The 17,975-nt window shown below is 41.1% G+C and overlaps 1 protein-coding gene across 3 annotated transcripts in view; it reads right to left on the bottom strand.

Annotated features, from left to right (window-relative positions):
• cabin1 (calcineurin binding protein 1) overlaps positions 1–17,248 on the bottom strand; it is an 85,115-nt gene extending 67,867 nt beyond the window's left edge. For 2 of the 3 annotated variants that reach the window (XM_010875963.3, XM_010875964.3), the window contains exons 1-20: positions 17,070–17,245; positions 15,667–15,716; positions 15,378–15,470; positions 15,158–15,271; positions 14,935–15,069; positions 14,609–14,789; positions 13,135–13,264; positions 9,904–10,053; positions 8,379–8,686; positions 5,899–6,076; positions 4,138–4,274; positions 3,839–4,056; positions 3,652–3,724; positions 3,373–3,560; positions 3,038–3,175; positions 1,867–2,058; positions 1,431–1,673; positions 1,179–1,332; positions 980–1,095; positions 161–322 (exon numbers count right to left, since the gene is read on the bottom strand). In XM_010875963.3, coding sequence (XP_010874265.2) covers positions 161–322; positions 980–1,095; positions 1,179–1,332; positions 1,431–1,673; positions 1,867–2,058; positions 3,038–3,175; positions 3,373–3,560; positions 3,652–3,724; positions 3,839–4,056; positions 4,138–4,274; positions 5,899–6,076; positions 8,379–8,686; positions 9,904–10,053; positions 13,135–13,264; positions 14,609–14,789; positions 14,935–15,069; positions 15,158–15,271; positions 15,378–15,470; positions 15,667–15,669 — 2,913 coding nt within the window. In that variant the 5' untranslated portion in view covers positions 15,670–15,716; positions 17,070–17,245. Of the gene's footprint in view, positions 1–160; positions 323–979; positions 1,096–1,178; positions 1,333–1,430; positions 1,674–1,866; positions 2,059–3,037; positions 3,176–3,372; positions 3,561–3,651; positions 3,725–3,838; positions 4,057–4,137; positions 4,275–5,898; positions 6,077–8,378; positions 8,687–9,903; positions 10,054–13,134; positions 13,265–14,608; positions 14,790–14,934; positions 15,070–15,157; positions 15,272–15,377; positions 15,471–15,666; positions 15,717–17,069 lie in introns of all 3 variants that reach the window. The other variant, XM_020052694.3, reaches the window with a different exon arrangement.
• Positions 17,249–17,975: the final 727 nt, after the last annotated feature.

The raw sequence follows: 17,975 nt of genomic DNA, 5'->3' as shown, positions 1-17,975 counted from the left end.
GAGAACATGTGGTAAACCCCAGCGTCCTGGCCACCTAATCATCCCCAGCTTCCAATCTGTTACTTCACCCCCCTGTAACTATTCTACAAGTCATTGCTGTAGAAAAAAAATGTCTTAAGGAAAGCCAGGAATACATCATTAAGTGAGTGGGGTGTTTGACCTGTTGAGAAGAGTGCTCCTCCAGGTAGCGAGCCTTGCTCTTCTTGCTGGGGTAGGCGTACAGGCAGTAGAAACACTGCTCCAAGGCCATCTCCAATTCCTCTTTGTAGGGATGGGTATCCTCTGGTTTAGAAACAGTCAGCTCTTTTTCCAGAACACGAACCTGAACATGATGACAGAGTATTTTGAACCCAATTAAATTATACAAGTACCTTCAAAGCCATTAGAAATTAACATAAGTGTCGGGAGTAGGTGTGACTGTGAGAATCTCTAACGTCAAGAGAAATCCCAGAAATAATTAAATATAATTATTTTGTATTGATTTTTTTTTTTTTAAGTGTACACAGATAAGAAAATGCTGGCTTAAACTTTAAGGAAGACTATTAATTTATCACCTAGCCGAGAGTGAAATAGTTCCCCATCCAAAAATAGACTGCTGATTGGTCAGCACATCTTCCTCAGGTGTACGACATAACCCTCTAATGAAATACCATGCATTTAAAAAGAAAAATGCTCTGTATAATATGCACGTTAGGAAAGCTGAAGATTACAGCAACCCATGCTCCTAGGCATTCGCACCCAGCCATACTGCTTCTTTCCTTTACTACTCGTCCAAACAGGAAGTAACATAGGTCAACAGGTGAGGGGACACTAACACAACCGACAATCTATGTTAGCTTTGTAGACACTCAACCATCAGAGAGTAACCAGAGCATGCAAAATCCCTGTACACCACTTTCCCCAACCCCGGGCAATTATGGTCAGTTTGCATCACCATGGGGCCTCCCAGCCGCTCGTCGCAATCGCAACCACTACTCACATAGAACTTGAGCAGTGCTCCATCGGAGTTGCAGCACCAAGAACGGCGACCTAGATACTCATGGGCAGTGTTGAGCAGCATCAGAGACGAGGGCAGCATGGGGGTGTGAGACTCATCTGAGGAGGGTCACAGGGAACAAATAATGTAAACGAGACATCACTGTGGTCCTGAAACGTATGGGACCACCCCTGCCACATACCTTCATCGTCCTCCCTAGAAATGTGCTGGCGAAGAAGGCAATTGAACGCGGCCTCCTCATGCTTGATGATGTGATGCAGCAGAATCCAGGGCAGGACTGAGGAGAAATTAGGCTCCTTGGGGTCATCAGGGATCACCATGCTACAGTCAATCAGCTGGAGGCAAAAAAATCAAATGAATAAGAATATGAATTTATTTCTTATTACCCGGTGCGTTTACCAACAAACGTGGTGTTCCCAGGGGCGTGTCTGACCTGGATGAGGTTGTTGGCCAGCCTGGCCATGCTGGTGTAACGGTTGACGTTGCTTAGGAGTTGAGTGTCCTCTGTGAAGCAGACCTCGATGCCTCCCAGCAGCTTTGTGATAGTGGAGACCCACTCCTCCTTGGCAGAGTAGGAGCTGGCTGGGACAGCGTTGAGCTGCTGCAGGGCTTCGTTAAGGGCCACTTCAGTGCACTCCAGACATTGACGGTAATCCTTCTGTTTCAAAAGGGAGTTCTGGGGCACAGAGAGGACAGGGCAAGAGGGAAAATATTATCCATAAAAATGTCCTAAAGGCTATCTACTGCAATGTCATAACGCTCACAGAACAGACTACTAACATTGTTTATATGCCACATTGACACTCCACTTCCTAGCTGCGTGACGGCAGAAAAAGATACCAGAGATTAATACTAATCCCAAAACAAACCTGCAGCAGCAGCAGCTGGGCAGGCCTCTCAGGCACAGAACTGACAAACTCCAAAGGACTGACCCGGCCAGAACCATAACTAAGGGTGGGCTGCAGCAGCCGCACCACAGAGTCATAGTCGCCAGACTCAAAAAGACGCTGGATCTCCTCCAGTGACTGACATCGCTCCAGAGACTTCAGCTTCTTATCAACCTGCCCAAAAGGAGGAAAAACAAAACAAAGACAAAAAAAATGATATGTAGAATGCTGGAAGGATTGTTGAAATATGACATTTAGTATTTAAAAGAATAATATAAAAACATACAAGCAGGGATAATTATGACATGAATTACCCAGGACCCCTGCAGCACCTTAGACTGGAAAGTGTCAGACACAGACACTGACAAAGCACTAGGTTGCAACACGCTGAGTGTTCTTTAACTTGCTACACATGTTGTCAGAGCTCAGGTTCTGCGGTTCACAGTGCTATATGAGACTGACTGACAGGCATTGAGAATTTACACCATCAATTATTAAATTAAGACAGGAGAAAGTCTGGTGCAACAGGGGGAAAAATAGACATTAACCTGAATACATTAATTACTTTCAATTGGTTTGTGAAAGACTAAAGCAAACAGAGAATGTTTACATATAATGGACTGTGGGAAGTTGAGTGACACAAACCCTAGAAAATCTCTTCTCCACTCAACAGTATGCACTACCGCGCAATGACCATTCGTATCATCTCAGCCACCAAAGGTTAGAGAATGTTGCTTTCGGCGAAGATGGCGATCAAATATACTTGGATCGAAACAAATGTTTGGGACCATTCACATAACGCTATATTTTGCAAAAGGGATCTAGGAATACTTTAGCCCCTGCCTCAGAATGTGCCCAAGATAAACCAAAGTTGTGTCTTGATTGTATGGCACATATGAATCTGTCAATCCATACAATAGAATGATGTGGTCTAAGGTGGTACAATGAGTGGAGTGTGCCATTTCAGCACACTTCCATCTTTCTGACTTTCTCTGTCAAAGCATATTTAAAATAAATATATAATAACTCAATAGGTGGTCAAACTATAGTTCAAATGGTAGAAAAACCCCTGAATATTAAAGTGGTGTCAGTGTGCATGCCACAGAAACAGGGCATAAGAGCCAGTGTTTTACTGTTGAGACATTTCATTGACCTCTTCCACTGAGATTGCGGAGTCCACACGTAAGTTGGGTAGGTAGATGGTGTACTTGTTTTCCTCGCTAGTCTGTTGCTGACTCTGCAACATGCCTGTACACACATCGTAACTCTCCAGGGCTTGGTCCATGTCTCCCTGTGATCACACAGGCAGAAAAAATATTAGGTTATGAATTACACAAGACAACAGAAAACATTGATGCGATTGGATTTAATTAATTAAACAAAGACATGTGAGATTTACTCAGTCTGACATTAGAATCAAATATTTACTGTTATGGTAAAGACTGAAGAACCATATGGGTTAACGACATGTATTAATGTAAAGGTTACCTGCAGGGCCAAGAAGCGTGCTTTCAGCCAATAAACACGCACCACAATTGTCACCCAGTTATCCTCAAACAAGTCTGCCTGTGATGATCCCAGGGCCAGCTGTAAAAGGTCCCCATCAAAATGCTGACCAGGGAACTCGGTGTCACTCACAACACTGCTTTGGCCTCCAACGCACTTTCTTGGGGACCCTACAATGTTTTTTTGTTAAACAAATTAACGCAAATCAAGTGGACGTTACATCAAGGAAAATCAAAACGCAACAAACCGTTTGACACTCACCGTTCTTTCCTTTGCTATGAGACCATTGTTCCAACTGAAGCTCCATACAGGATAAGCTCATCAACAACATTTCCTGCACATGAAACTCCATATTTAAAGACAAAATGGTGGAAAGAAAAAGAAAAAACACACGGCCAAGAAATATAGGCACAAATACACAGGGAAAGCAATAACGTGTGTCCCATACCCGTATATGCTGATCACTGCAGTCACGTAGCAGTGGATTAGGCAGGCCACTACAGTGCTTTCTCCAGCAGTGATACACCTGCAACACCACAGAGGTCAGCCCCCGAGGCCACTCCTCCATAAACCTCAGGCCCACGGATTTCAGATAGTGCATCATCAAATCTAATATCCCACCATTGCTCATATTATTGAGCAGGAATTTGTGGACATCCTGTTGTTCTGGGGATGAGAAAAAAGTAACAATATAAATCTTGTTTGACATGTCTGCATTTCCGTCAGGGAATTGACTGAGGTGTGTACCTAATTCCATGTATTCAATAGACTCTAAAGGCATGCCGCTGGCGCCATGGAGTAATTTGGAGTCCTGCTTTGCTTCACACTGGGCTTCCAGGTTACTTAGGCTCTCGTCACCATCCTCAAGGTCAAACTTCTTCAGTCTGAGTGGAACAGGGAAGTAACAGTCAGAAAAAAATTTCAGTGTGTACATAATTTTTGTATACTGAGTTTTTGCCCATGCCTGGCACACCAGCGTCTATTACATACCCTCTTACATACCCTCTTTCTGAACCCTAAACAAATTTAATCAACATAATGTAGCCTACTACAGCAAGATGTAGAAAGTTAATAATTTCCAGTATTTCTTCACAATTGGGATTACTGTTGCAAAAGGAAGAGAGCAAAATATTCTGTCAGAAGAAAAGGAATTTATTTTCACAAAACACACTAGAGTGACTTTTGATATTATAGCTGTGCAAGTAACCAGAAACTTTAAAAACACTGTCCGAGGCTAAGCACCATCCTTACCCAATCCTAATTTGTCCAAATAATCTTGACAAAAATACTAAATAAAATACTTCAGTAGGCACAAGTATGAAAGCTACTTGTGCCTACGCACATTCTCCTGTTTAAACAACTCCATTGTTCTGCCAACAGCCAATAAATTCAAGGGTGTTCCAAAAAGGAAAACCAGAAACATATTTCCAAATAATCCTTCACAGCTGTGGCATAGGGTGGTCAATTAGTCTACACCGCTGCCCCCAAACACACACATATTCAACTACTGCAGCATCTGTTCAAATCTGTCACACCGCTATTTCAGCAAATATTCTGTCCTTTATCTTTCACTATGTCAAATATTCTAACTATATTCTAACTATAAAAAAAGTGAGCTAGCACATTAAAAAGTTAAGCACATCCAAAATCTATTGAAAATGCATATTAGACTAACCTAAGCTGTTTTGCTGGTTAGTTATTTTTTCTATTAACTGACTGCATTAGTGTTGTGATAATTGAATTTGATTGGCTTATGCAGAACAATTATGTCATAAGAATTTCACTGCTCAGAATGACTATGTTATTTTGTGCATTTGCAATAAAAATAATTTTCCTTTGAACAGTTCCTTAAACATGGACAGCATCACTTAAAGGTGCCCTCGAGTCACATGATCATTCATCTGAAATCTCTTTCCAGCTGAAAAGTCCCAACTTGCAACTTGGTTTAGAGGACAAAATTGTTGGCCAAAATGTCATTCTAGCCTACTAATACAACCTGGTGCACACCTGAACCTGGTTTGGATTGGGATTTTAAAGTGGCAAACTAAAACTATACAGAGAAAAAAAGGATACAATAGAATACAAAACTAACAAACACCAAAGTTAATTATTATCAGATTTTGTTTTTTGTTAGTAAAATTAAGCAAGACTGTTGCTAAATAATTTGGACATGCAAAAAAAGAAATCTCTTCACAACCAATAGTTAAGTGAGTCATGATTTCATGTGGATCCTTCAACCTCTGTTACATATACAGGTAGGCTTTATGGTTCTGAACTCCAGAGAAGTAATAATCCCTTGTTTTTAATTGGCTGCTGTCAATGAGTTTTGAGTTGAGAGTATGCTAAAAAGCAGGTGTACATTGCAGTTTAAAAGCCTGCAATCACATTTATTTATTTTTTCTCTCTGCCTGTGAATAGCCAATGTTTACAAATTAAATGCAATATGATGAATTCTAGTTTGATTCGATGTGTACAAAATAGCTACACCCTGAGGTTTCATGACCATACCTGGATGGTAGGTATTTAAACAGAAGTTCCTGGAAGTCAATCTTCTCCTCCTTCTTGCACTTGGTGTTTCTGACACGTGCTGAGCGGCGTTTTGCCGTGTCTCCACAGTCCTCCGTCATACGTCTCCTCTTAGGGGCCTTCTTCAACTTCTCCTTCTCAGCGAGGGAGGTTTCCATAGCTGTGAGGACATACATTCAATTTCTAAACAGTTTTAGCATAGGATCACACAGTAAGCAAATGTTCTAAATACTTGCAAAATCAATGCAATCAACTGGCTTGGGAGGACACAACATCTTTTTGGCATTTTAGATTCTTCTTGTATAAAAAAAAGTCTAGCTTTTATTTCTGTAATGTTTCTGTGATCTCAAAAATATATACACTCACCTAAAGGATTATTAGGAACACCATACTAATACTGTGTTTGACCCCCTTTCGCCTTCAGAACTGCCTTAATTCTACGTGGCATTGATTCAACAAGGTGCTGAAAGCATTCTTTAGAAATGTTGGCCCATATTGATAGGATAGCATCTTGCAGTTGATGGAGATTTGTGGGATGCACATCCAGGGCATGAAGCTCCCGTTCCACCACATCCCATAGATGCTCTATTGGGTTGAGATCTGGTGACTGTGGGGGCCATTTCAGTACAGTGAACTCATTGTCATGTTCAAGAAACCAATTTGAAATTATTCGAGCTTTGTGACATGGTGCATTATCCTGCTGGAAGTAGCCATCAGAGGATGGGTACATGGTGGTCATAAAGGGATGGACATGGTCAGAAACAATGCTCAGGTAGGCTGTGGCATTTAAACGATGCCCAATTGGCACTAAGAGGCCTAAAGTATGCCAAGAAAACATCCCCCACACCATTACACCACCACCACCAGCCTGCACAGTGGTAACAAGGCATGATGGATCCATGTTCTCATTCTGTTTACGCCAAATTCTGACTCTACCATCTGAATGTCTCAACAGAAATCCAGACTCATCAGACCAGGCAACATTCTTCCAGTCTTCAACTGTCCAATTCTGGTGAGCTCGTGCAAATTGTAGCCTCTTTTTCCTATTTGTAGTGGAGATGAGTGGTACCCGGTGGGGTCTTCTGCTGTTGTAGCCCATCCGCCTCAAGGTTGTGCGTGTTGTGGCTTCACAAATGCTTTGCTGCATACCTCGGTTGTAACGAGTGGTTATTTCAGTCAAAGTTGCTCTTCTATCAGCTTGAATCAGTCGGCCCATTCTCCTCTGACCTCTAGCATCAACAAGGCATTTTCGCCCACAGAACTGCCGCATACTGGATGTTTTTCCCTTTTCACACCATTCTTAGAAAAACCCTCGAAATGGTTGTGCGTGAAAATCCCAGTAACTGAGCAGATTGTGAAATACTCAGACCGGCCCATCTGGCACCAACCACCATGCCACGCTCAAAATTGCTTAAATCACCTTTCTTTCCCATTCTGACATTCAGTTTGGATTTGACCAGGACCACACCCCTAAATGCATTGAAACAACTGCCATGTGATTGGTTGATTAGATAATTTAAATTAATGAGAAATTGAAGTCGGAAAAGGGTGGCTTGCCCATTTCAGGTTGGTGGAGAGTGCTTGCCTCAAGTGGAGGAGTTTAAGTATCTAGGGGTCTTGTTCACGAGTGAGGGAAGGATGGAACGGGAGATTGACAGACGGATCGGTGCAGCTTCTGCAGTAATGCGGTCGATGTATCGGTCTGTCGTGGTGAAGAAAGAGCTGAGCCGCAAGGCGAAGCTCTCAATTTACCAGTCAATCTACGTTCCTACTCTCACCTTTGGTCATGAGCTTTGGGTCATGACCGAAAGGACAAGATCCCGGATACGGGCGGCCGAAATGAGCTTTCTCCGCAGGGTGGCTGGGTGATCCCTTAGAGATAGGGTGAGAAGCTCGGTCACCCGGGAGGAGCTCGGAGTAGAGCCGCTGCCCCTCCACATCGAGAGGGGTCAGCTGAGGTGGCATGGGCATCTGTTTCGGATGCCTCCGGAACACCTTGCTGGGAAGGTATTCCGGTCCCGTCCCACCGGGAGGAGACCCCGGGGAAGACCTAGGACACGCTGGAGGGACTATGTCTCCCGGCTGGCCTGGGAACGCCTCGGTGTAAGCCCGGAAGAGCTGGAGGAAGTGTCTGGGGAGAGGGAGGTCTGGGCATCCCTGCTTAGACTGCTGCCCCCGCGACCAGGCCCCGGATGAAGCGGAAGAAGATGAATGATGAATGAATGAGAAATTGAACAGGTGTTCCTGATAATCCTTTAGGTGAGTGTATATTCTATGTGACTCCAAACTTACTGTACATCCTTTCAATATTGTTTTGGTCATTTAAGTTTATAAGAAAATGCATCCTAAAATGTTTTTTACAAGAAGGTAGCCTAAAATAAAGCCCAATCATTACTTTTCCATGCAAAAAAACAACAACATTGAATTAAATATGATTAAATATGATAAAGAAAAAAACTGACCAACAGAGGGTGCAGCAGTTGTCGTGACCTCTACAGTCTGGTTCTTTGTGATCTGAACCAGAGGGCTAGGCAGGGACGTTGTTAATGGCTCAGGGACAGGAAGGGGAGGCAGCGAGGAGCTGGGGCTGCTGCTAGGTATGGTCTGGATCTCACTGACAGAAGGGCAGGGTTCAGGAAGTGGGGACTGAAGGCAGTTGGGGTCACGGTACTGGGACAAGTCAATCCTGCGACCAAGGCTTGGGCATGGTGGCTCGCATGTGGTCTGATGTCTGTACATGGCAAGGAGGCTCTCTCCAACATTCTTCCACCTGTATGTAATTTCAATGCAAAATGTATTTAGTCAATTAAAGAATCTATTTCTCCCATTAATGAAAATAAAAAACTAGTCAAATAAATACTTCTTTGAGTACTCACAGCATCAGTCTGTATGTGTTCTAGTATAATAGAAGGGAGAGGTAAATATTACAAGATGTCAACCGATTGATAGGGCTAGCTGATTAATCTGGGTCAATTTGAGGCTGTCCCAAAAGAACATTGATCCGAATCAAAATGACTGAACGTTGTGGCTGTCGGGAATGCTGTTTGAGTAAGTTGTTAGCTAGCTAATATTAAATCACAATCACAGACAAGCTACATAGTCGGTAAACTGTGGTCTTCAGGTTTCCCCACAGATGGCACAGTATTTGTTCTGGTTGATTATTATTAGGGTTAAAACACAGAAACTGGGGAAGCCCTATTATACTGTGTACCGTTGGGTTATTCCCATGAGATAAAATGGCCCAAACGTGCTTAGTAAAGCCTTATGGGTCACACCCTCTAACGAAATGCCAAGCACAATCCAGCTCATTGTAGCACTGTAACAACTGTAAACCAACCCAGTTGGCCAAAAAGCAAGGCCGCTATTAACTAATAACACTTTCCGGTGAGCGTGGTTTTTAACATATATGCATATAAATCAAGACACTAATATTAGAATATGAATCGATGTAAAAGTCCAAAACAGTATTACAAATGCAACATATGCAAGTAAATTCAGTTTGGCCACACATCTGATGATCTGTGTAACTATGCGTTTACATTTGGCACACAAGCTGAGGGTTTGGAAGTTTGGAATGGAAGTTAAGAACTATGGTTAAATTTGGCAACACGGTGGCACCATTTGACAGGAAAAATAATTAATGCAGCCTCTGCTGCATCTACGGACAAATGGTGCATGACTTTCCCAGCAAAATAGTGGCCCAACAAGGTAAATACATTAAGATTTTAGTCATTCAGCATATAACTTTGTCCAAAGTGACTTACAATAGGCACAGGGACATTTCTCCCCGGAGCAACGTAGGGTACAATTACAAGCCTGACTTCCTAACCACTGAGCCACTAACACCCAACTTGCTATGCTGATCCCCACCCAATGTATTGTAATCATAAATATAAACAAATTGACAGATAAATAGGATATAGGCAATTTCGGTATCCTAATAATCGGTATTGGCCGCTAATTAAGATAATAATAATTGTGACTCACGAAAAACATCGGATGGGTTGGACCAGCGCCAGGTCTGGTATCAATTCCCGGGCAGAGAGTGCATGTCTGCGTCGTCGCAGATCCATTGCCTCCTCCACAATTGTCTGGGTCTCCTCCTCATCCACCTCCACATAGTGAATGGACATGTCACTGCAGATGGAGCATTTAGTCAAGCGCTGAATCAAAGATGAACAACCAATTCAAACAAAAGAGCTACCTAAAACTAAATATGTAACAAGCAACAGATTTTCTAGTATTGAAATAGCATATTCCTCTCTCAAAAAAATTGTGGAGCAATATCAGTTCCTCAGAGAAAAATTGCAAACAGTGTGAAGTTATCATCTACAGTGCATAATATCATCCAAAGATTGAGAGAATCTGGAACAATCTCTGTGCGTAAGGGTCAAGGCCGGAAAACCATACTGGATACCAGTGATCTTCGGGCCCTCAGACGCCACTGCATCACATACAGGAATGATACTGTAATGGAAATCACAACATGGGCTCAGGAATACTTCCAGAAAACATTGTCGGTGAACACAATCCACCGTGCCATTCGCCGTTGCCGGCTAAAACACTATAGGTCAAAAAAGAAGCCGTATCTAAACAGGATCCAGAAGCACAGGCGTTTTCTCTGGGCCAAGGATCATTTAAAATGGACTGTGGCAAAGTGGAAAAGTGTTCTGTGGTCAGACGAATCAAAATTTGAAGTTCATTTTGGAAAACTGGGACACCATGTCATCCGGACTAAAGAGGACAAGGACAACCCAAGTTGTTATCAGCACTCAGTTCAGAAGCCTGCATCTCTGATGGAATGGGGTTGCATGAGTGCGTGTGGCATGGGCAGCCTACAGATCTGTAAAGGCACCATCAATGCTGACAGTTATATCCAAGTTCTAGAACAACATATGCTCCCATCCAGACATCGTCTCTTTCAGGGAAGACCTTGCATTTTCCAACATGACAATGCCAGACCACATACTGCATCAATTACAATGTCATGGCTGCATAGAAGGAACCGGGTACTGAAATGGCCAGCCTGCAGTCCCGATCTTTCACCCATAGAAAACATTTGGCGCATCATAAAGAGGAAGGTGCGACAAAGAAGACCTAAGACCGTTGAGCAACTAGAAGCCTGTATTAGACAAGAATGGGACAAGAATGGGAATTCCTATTCATAAACTTGAGCAATTTGTCTCCTCAGTCCCCAGACGTTTGCAGTCTGTTATAAAAAGAGGGATGCCACACAGTGGTAAACATGGCCTTGTCCCAACTTTTTTGAGATGTGTTGATGCTATGAAATTTTAAATCAACTTATTTTTCCCTTAAAGTGATACATTTTCTCAGTTTAAACATTTGATAAAATATTGAAATTTGAAACTTCCACATCACTGCATTCTGTTTTTCTTCACAATTGTACAGTGAAATCAGGTTTGTAGGAATGTGCATTTCCCCTTTCAAAAAGATTTGCTAAATATCTAGCCCTGTCTTCAAAACTGACATTGCCGTAAACTATTTCATAGCCACGGAATAAATAACTTTTTTTTACCACTGGCTCAAATTCAAGCAGTTTACTGTTTTATGAAGTGTGACTCACTAAAGATAGTGCTCCTTCATATGACACTTGTCCTCATTAGTTTAGGTGGTTTATTACAGAGAATTATTTTATTTTTACAGCACAGTAGATGTCAATAACCTAAGAAATTACATTGGTTCTCAATGTAATATTGTGCAAACTATTTTAGAAACCATTTTAGAAATATTTCAATAATAAAGGTAATGCACATCCTTTTATGTGCAAGATCAGAAATACACCTTATAGGGGGGGGTGATGCCCAGACACTTTTAAATGCCTCAGTGCAGATGCCTAATGCTGACCCCAACCTTACACAGAATAAAATAAAACATATGCCTAAACTCATCCTAGCCCTATTGTACCTGACCTTAGCCCAAAACCTAATCCTTAATGACAAAACCTGAAAGTAACCCCAATTCTAGCACTAACCCTTGTCAGTGTTTTTATTTTTACTTGTTTCATAATGAAACAGAAAAATCACCCAAATGGCCCTTATCAACAACAAATTACACACCCTTGAATGTTTGGCCTTGTTACAGACACACAAGGTGACACACACAGGTTAAAATGGCAATTAAAGGTGAATTTCCCAGACCTGTGGCATTTTAAATTGCAATTAGTGTGTGTGTATAAATAGTCAATGAGTTTGTTAGCTCTCACGTGGATGCACTGAGCAGGCTGGATATTGACACATGGGGAGTAGAAAAGAACCATTTAAAGACCTGCGTAACAAGGTTATGGAACTTTATAGAGATGGAAAAGGATATATTAAGATATCCAAAACCTTGGAAATGCCAGTAAGTACTGTTCAATCACTTATTAAGAAGTGGAAAATTTGGGGATCTGTTGATACGAAGCCAAGGTCAGGTAGACCAAGATTGATTTCAGCCAAAACTGCCAGAAGATTTGTTAAGGATAAAAAGAAAAATAGGAGAAATAATGGAAAAAGATGTGGTTGTTTTAAGGAGCAAAATACGACGATATCCAGAACAAAAATGAGCTGCATGGTCAAGTAGCCAGAAAGAAACCTTGACAATGCCAATGCCACAAAAAAGCCTGGTTACAATATGCCCAACTTGACATGCCTCACAGCTTCTGGCACACAGTAATTTGGAGTGACGAGGCCAAAATAGAGCTTTATGGTCACAACCATAAGCACTATGTTTGGAAAGGGGTCAACAAGGCCTATAGTGAAAAGAATACCATCCCCACTGTGAAGCATTGTAGTGGCTCACTGATGTTTTGGGGGTATGTGAGCTCTAAAGGCACTGGGAATCTTGTGAAAATTGACTGTATGCTATCATTGATGCTGAAGGGGGCAATACACAGTATTAAGAACTAGGGGTATGCAGACTTTTGAAGGGACAGTTCATTTTTTTCTTTGTTTTGTTTTATGATTGTGCCATTGTGTTATAACCTACAGTTGCATGAATCCCATAACAAATAAATCAAATGTGTTTTGCCTGCTCACTGTTTTCTTTACAAATGGTACATGTATTACCAATTCTCCAAGGGTATGCAAACTTTTGAGTACAACTGTATATACATCCTAAAAGTCTGTTGGATAGTTTTGCTGACAGACATTAAAACTTCTCAATGGAAGTACAAAGTGAAAATAATTCAGAGTTCTCAGTACATAGGTAGGAGGGCCTTACCAATTGAGGAACATCTGCATAGAATCCTTCTTCAGACAAGGCTGCTCTTCAAAGATCTTCTCTTTCAACACCAGGCCTTTGGTGTAACAATGATCCTTTTCCAGGGCCTTGGAGATGAAATACAAACAGCCTGGAAATAATAACAATAGAGAGATTTAAAAAATGAGCAGGCAGGCAGGAATAATGTTTACTAAGACCATTATTTGGGGTATTTTTTACATTTAATCCATAGAATGGTCTGGTCATTCTTACCAAGAAGCATAATTGAGAAAACATTTCAGTCGCCATTTTTATGCCATTTTAGCATTACGGTACCCTGGCATAATTTACAGTAGTTCACTGAAAAGTTCACTCATTTTAACCTGTGTCCTTATTTTCAGTCTTTTGATCCTTCTTCTCAAAAATTTAAGCAAATTGGCCTTACATTAAAAGAAATACAAAATCAGAATAAATCAACATTAGTTGGGGACAGTATACAGTGCCTTGAAAAATTACTCAAGCCCCTGACAAATAAATGTATTTTATTGAAATAAAATGGTACGTTGATGGCTATTTTATTGCAAAATATTTTAGCGATTTCCACAAATGTATCTCGAGATTTGTTTTTACAAAGAAGCCCCCGAAGAGGTATTGCAGTGTGAAGATGTAAAATAAATCTTAGCTTGATAGGTGCTGCACGAGTGGAGCAAGACAACTATAGCAGATCTGAACCAGAAAAGGACCCAGGCAAGCGAAGTTCTGCCGGCCCGCAATTAAAAGTGATAAATGTTGTTGCCTCTCTGGGTTTGAACGCAGGTCTCCCACTTTAACCACTACGCCACGGTGCTATTTGATTGCCAGTTTGAATATTTTGCTAGCCACTGTTAAGCATTGTGTTAAACTTTCTTATTAAGTTTAGTTCCAACACAAATAGCATCTATGAAATGTTTGGCTTTTGCCACTGGCCGTTTTAAGAGCTTATTAGCCAGTAATAGGCTTACTAGTGTCTAACGTACTACTTGGATTAGTCATAAAAATGTAGCAATTGCTAGCGAGACAGAATATGAATCTATTGGTTGGAAGTCCGCCTCTCAAACCACTACGCTATTTAACAACGGGTAGACAGCCAGTCAGTAAGACACAGTCGCTCTTCTTGGCCAGATCCGCTTACGTGGCCCAGCAAAAAATCTATGCTTAAAACGAAGTGTAACTGAAGTAAATGTTTTATAGCCTACAGTTAGTATAAAACAATCAGTTTAGTTAGTCAGTTTTAAGTATAGAGTAAAAATGATGCTGTTAGACAATAGATTGCAAAACATTTTGATTGTCTTTATATCATTTGGAGCACAATCTGGAAAAAATGTCAATACAAAAAGTCTACACAAAAATTCAATGTTGGTCGGTCTGTAGTTTGTCAGGGAACACTCTAGCACAAATGTTCGCTTTAGCCTAGGCAAGTTCCACTAGGCACCAACAGAGAAAGATATTGACTTACAGCTATAGTCACTGAGTGTGTAGAGAACAGTAATGAGGTTGTCCAAACAGGGCCAGTGGTCTGGATTACATTGCAGACCTTCTTCAAAGGCATGCCGTGCCAAAGGAATGCGCAGCAGTCGCACAGCCACTTGACCAATCTTGTACCACATGTTGACATCTGTGGAATCCAGCATCACAGCCTACAAGAAAATGTCAATCTTCAGGTAACATGGACTAGAACAATGTATTGTACAGTAAACATAATGGTTTACCACAAAGATTAGTACTCCATAGTCATATGGTTAGAGTACATAAATTACATGACCTGGGCTCTGCTGACTTTACCTCCAAGTAAAACTCCATAGCTGTCTCCAAGTCATCCCGCAGCACTGCCAAACTAGCCAGGTTTTTGAAGGTAGAGTATTTCAGCATCAGTCCGGGATGCTTAAGACCCACCTTTTGGTCATCCGAGGGCATTGCCTGTGAGGTGTGACATGAATAATCGAGTTAAAGGGCTGGATAATATGTAGAATAGAAGCAGTAAAACACACTCTGAAGGGAATGATACCTCTTTGAGCAATGGGGTTTTAAGGAGTTCATGATAAGCCTTGGCAGACTCCTCAAACTTGTCATGTTTTTGAAGATCTAAAGCTTTATGATACAAAGCAAATGCCTCAGCTTCCTGTAGAAGATAGAGGAGAATAATTAAGAACTAGCAAAAAATCTCATTTGAAAGCAACATTTAACCAAATGTCGCTAGTCAATGTGCCTCCGCAAGATCACCATACCTGAGCCTCCTTAGTTTGACTCTTTTTCGTTTTCAGGGGGTCTTCAGATTCATCTGCAGCTGCTGAGGCTGCATTTAGAGCAGCTATCCGGATCTGAAGCAAGAAAATACTTTATTCAGCAATGATGTCAGTGTGCAATTAAATTGAGAAAAATTTGAATACAACTGAATTCGTGGTACAATATGCTAGTAATATGACTACTCTAGAAGATGAATAGTGCAACCGCATCAATACTACTTTGCATGTGTTGGTTCTATGTATAGGATTCTTAACATGTAATGAGATATACCATATCTGAATCATGTGCCTAGAGTTGTCTTCGATTCCATTTGTCCAGACCTGTGGGCAAAAAAAAATTGTGTTTGGGATTGGCCAAATCAAAGTCCCAACCTTATCAAATCGAGAGGCTTTGGCAGTACCTGAAGCGGGAGGACAAGACAGAGACTCCTCAAACCCCACTCAATTGGTTGAGTTCTATAAGGAGGTGTAAATGCAAAATACTGCTCTTCACCGAGGACTGGGCATGAATCCCACAAAAAAATGTCAGAGATTGTGATTTAAAAAACACCTGCTTTCCGCAACTGCCAACTACGTTTTCCATTACAAAGGAAGTATAAATAGCCGGTGCCAGCTCCAGTTTGATGAAGTTAGATCTTCAACACACAAATAATATACATAGAATTTTAACTATTCACATGCTGGCCATTCCTGTGGACTGTTAATCCTGTCACAAACTTGACTACTTTAACTCCTGTTCCTAATGAAACAGGAGACCTGAAACCTTGCAAGTCTTGTTCACATGTTAACCTCTAATCTCCAAAGAAGCCAGATGTAGCTGTCCTGAGCTGGCATGGTTAAATGTCTGTGGTTGTGAGGTCAGTTGAACATACTGTCAAATTCTCTAAAACACATTGGAGACAGTTTACGACAACAAAACATTCAATAATCTAGCATCAGCTCTGATGGCAATTCCTGCAGTCAGACAGCATGCCAATTGCATACTTCGTCGAAACTTCTCTGGCAATACAAAATTGCACATTTAACAGACATCGTCTTCAGCATAAGCTGCACCTGTGTAATGAACATGCTGTTTAATCAGCTATGCCACACCGGTGAGATTATTGTATTTTACTGACAAAAGAGAAATGCACACTGACCTAAATAGTAGATATACCTCGTTATGCTTTACCTACGCCTTTCGACGACTTAGGACGGTCATTGATATAGTACAAATCTCACGCTCTTATGATATGAAAGTGATTTGCAATCTCAAATGTTATTTAACTATGTTTTGTCACCTTGAGCAAAGATTGGTGGAACGCTGCAAAACACCGGTACTGTAATTTAACTTAATACTCGGCCTCGAAAATGTATATCGGAATCGACAACAATTAAGTTGACTTGATAATATAAATGTTAATATATGGCTATTAGTGCTACCTTTACTGAGACGAACCATTAATCAATAGTTAGCAGTACAACTAAGCTACTAATGTAGTTAGTAGTACAACTAGTTAGATAGAGATACTACTAGCTAGGTAACTGAAACAACAAGCTATGTGGGTAACTAGAGGAACATCATCTATTGTAGCTAGCTAGCTGTAATACTAGCTAGCTAGTGTTGTAGTACAACCAGCTACTTTGGCATTTCGTTTAGTAACTACCTAATTTAGCTAGTTAATAGCCACTTACCAGTACTTCCCAATCTCATTGCCTGCATTCGACACACTGGTTTAAAGGCTTTGTTGATCGAATCGAGTCTGCATCAATTATACAATACGATGAACCTAGCTAGCTGTATGATGCTGCACAGACGTTGACACCGGTGTGAAGCATACAAAGCTCTTCTTCAGCGAGGGTTGAAGAGCGGACATAATTTCAAATTCTCGTATTGCCGCCCACTACAGGACGTGCGATAGGAATGCTATTACCCTTGTTTCCCTACTAAATGTCCATACGCTTATTATGTATTTTTTTATATATATAATACAACTCTTGACAAACAACAACATTAATCCAACTTTCTTTATTTCCCAGTCAATTTTCTACACAGTCGTTGGAGCTGGGGGGGGGGCATTTTCAACTAATATTCCATGTATGTTCTTAGTGAGGAAATACTGCTGTTCCTGCTGCAGGTAGTTTCTACTTTGTGTTACATTACAATGGTTTATATATTGTCATAAACCTGGTCGTTTGAATCCTGAATACTGATTGGCTAATAGCAGTGGTTTATGAGACTGTATACCATTGGTATTACATCACATCACTTTTCACTGCTCAAATTGCATTGGTTACCTGTTTATAAGAGCAATAAGGTTTTTGGGGGGTTTGTCATATATGGCAAATATATCAAAGACACAAGCTGTGTCCAGGCACTCTGCAATGTGTCGTGAAAAAGAACAGCCCATTTGTGCCTTATTGCTAACATATACACAGTGTCTCTCAAAAGTATTCACCGTCTTAGAGGTTTCCACATTTAATTCACTGAGGGATCGAACAAGATGCCCCTCAACAAAGGTGATAGTCATCCACGAAGGTTCTTTTTAGGTCGATTCCTCCAGTGAAAATACGAGGGAGCAATACAATACAGATTCGGAA

This window comes from Esox lucius, chromosome 13, assembly GCF_011004845.1.
Source record: "Esox lucius isolate fEsoLuc1 chromosome 13, fEsoLuc1.pri, whole genome shotgun sequence".
In the NCBI taxonomy this organism is placed as follows: Eukaryota; Metazoa; Chordata; class Actinopteri; order Esociformes; family Esocidae; genus Esox; species Esox lucius.
The sequence above is the reverse complement of the archived record's forward strand: the minus strand, read 5'-3'. Positions and strand labels throughout refer to the sequence as shown.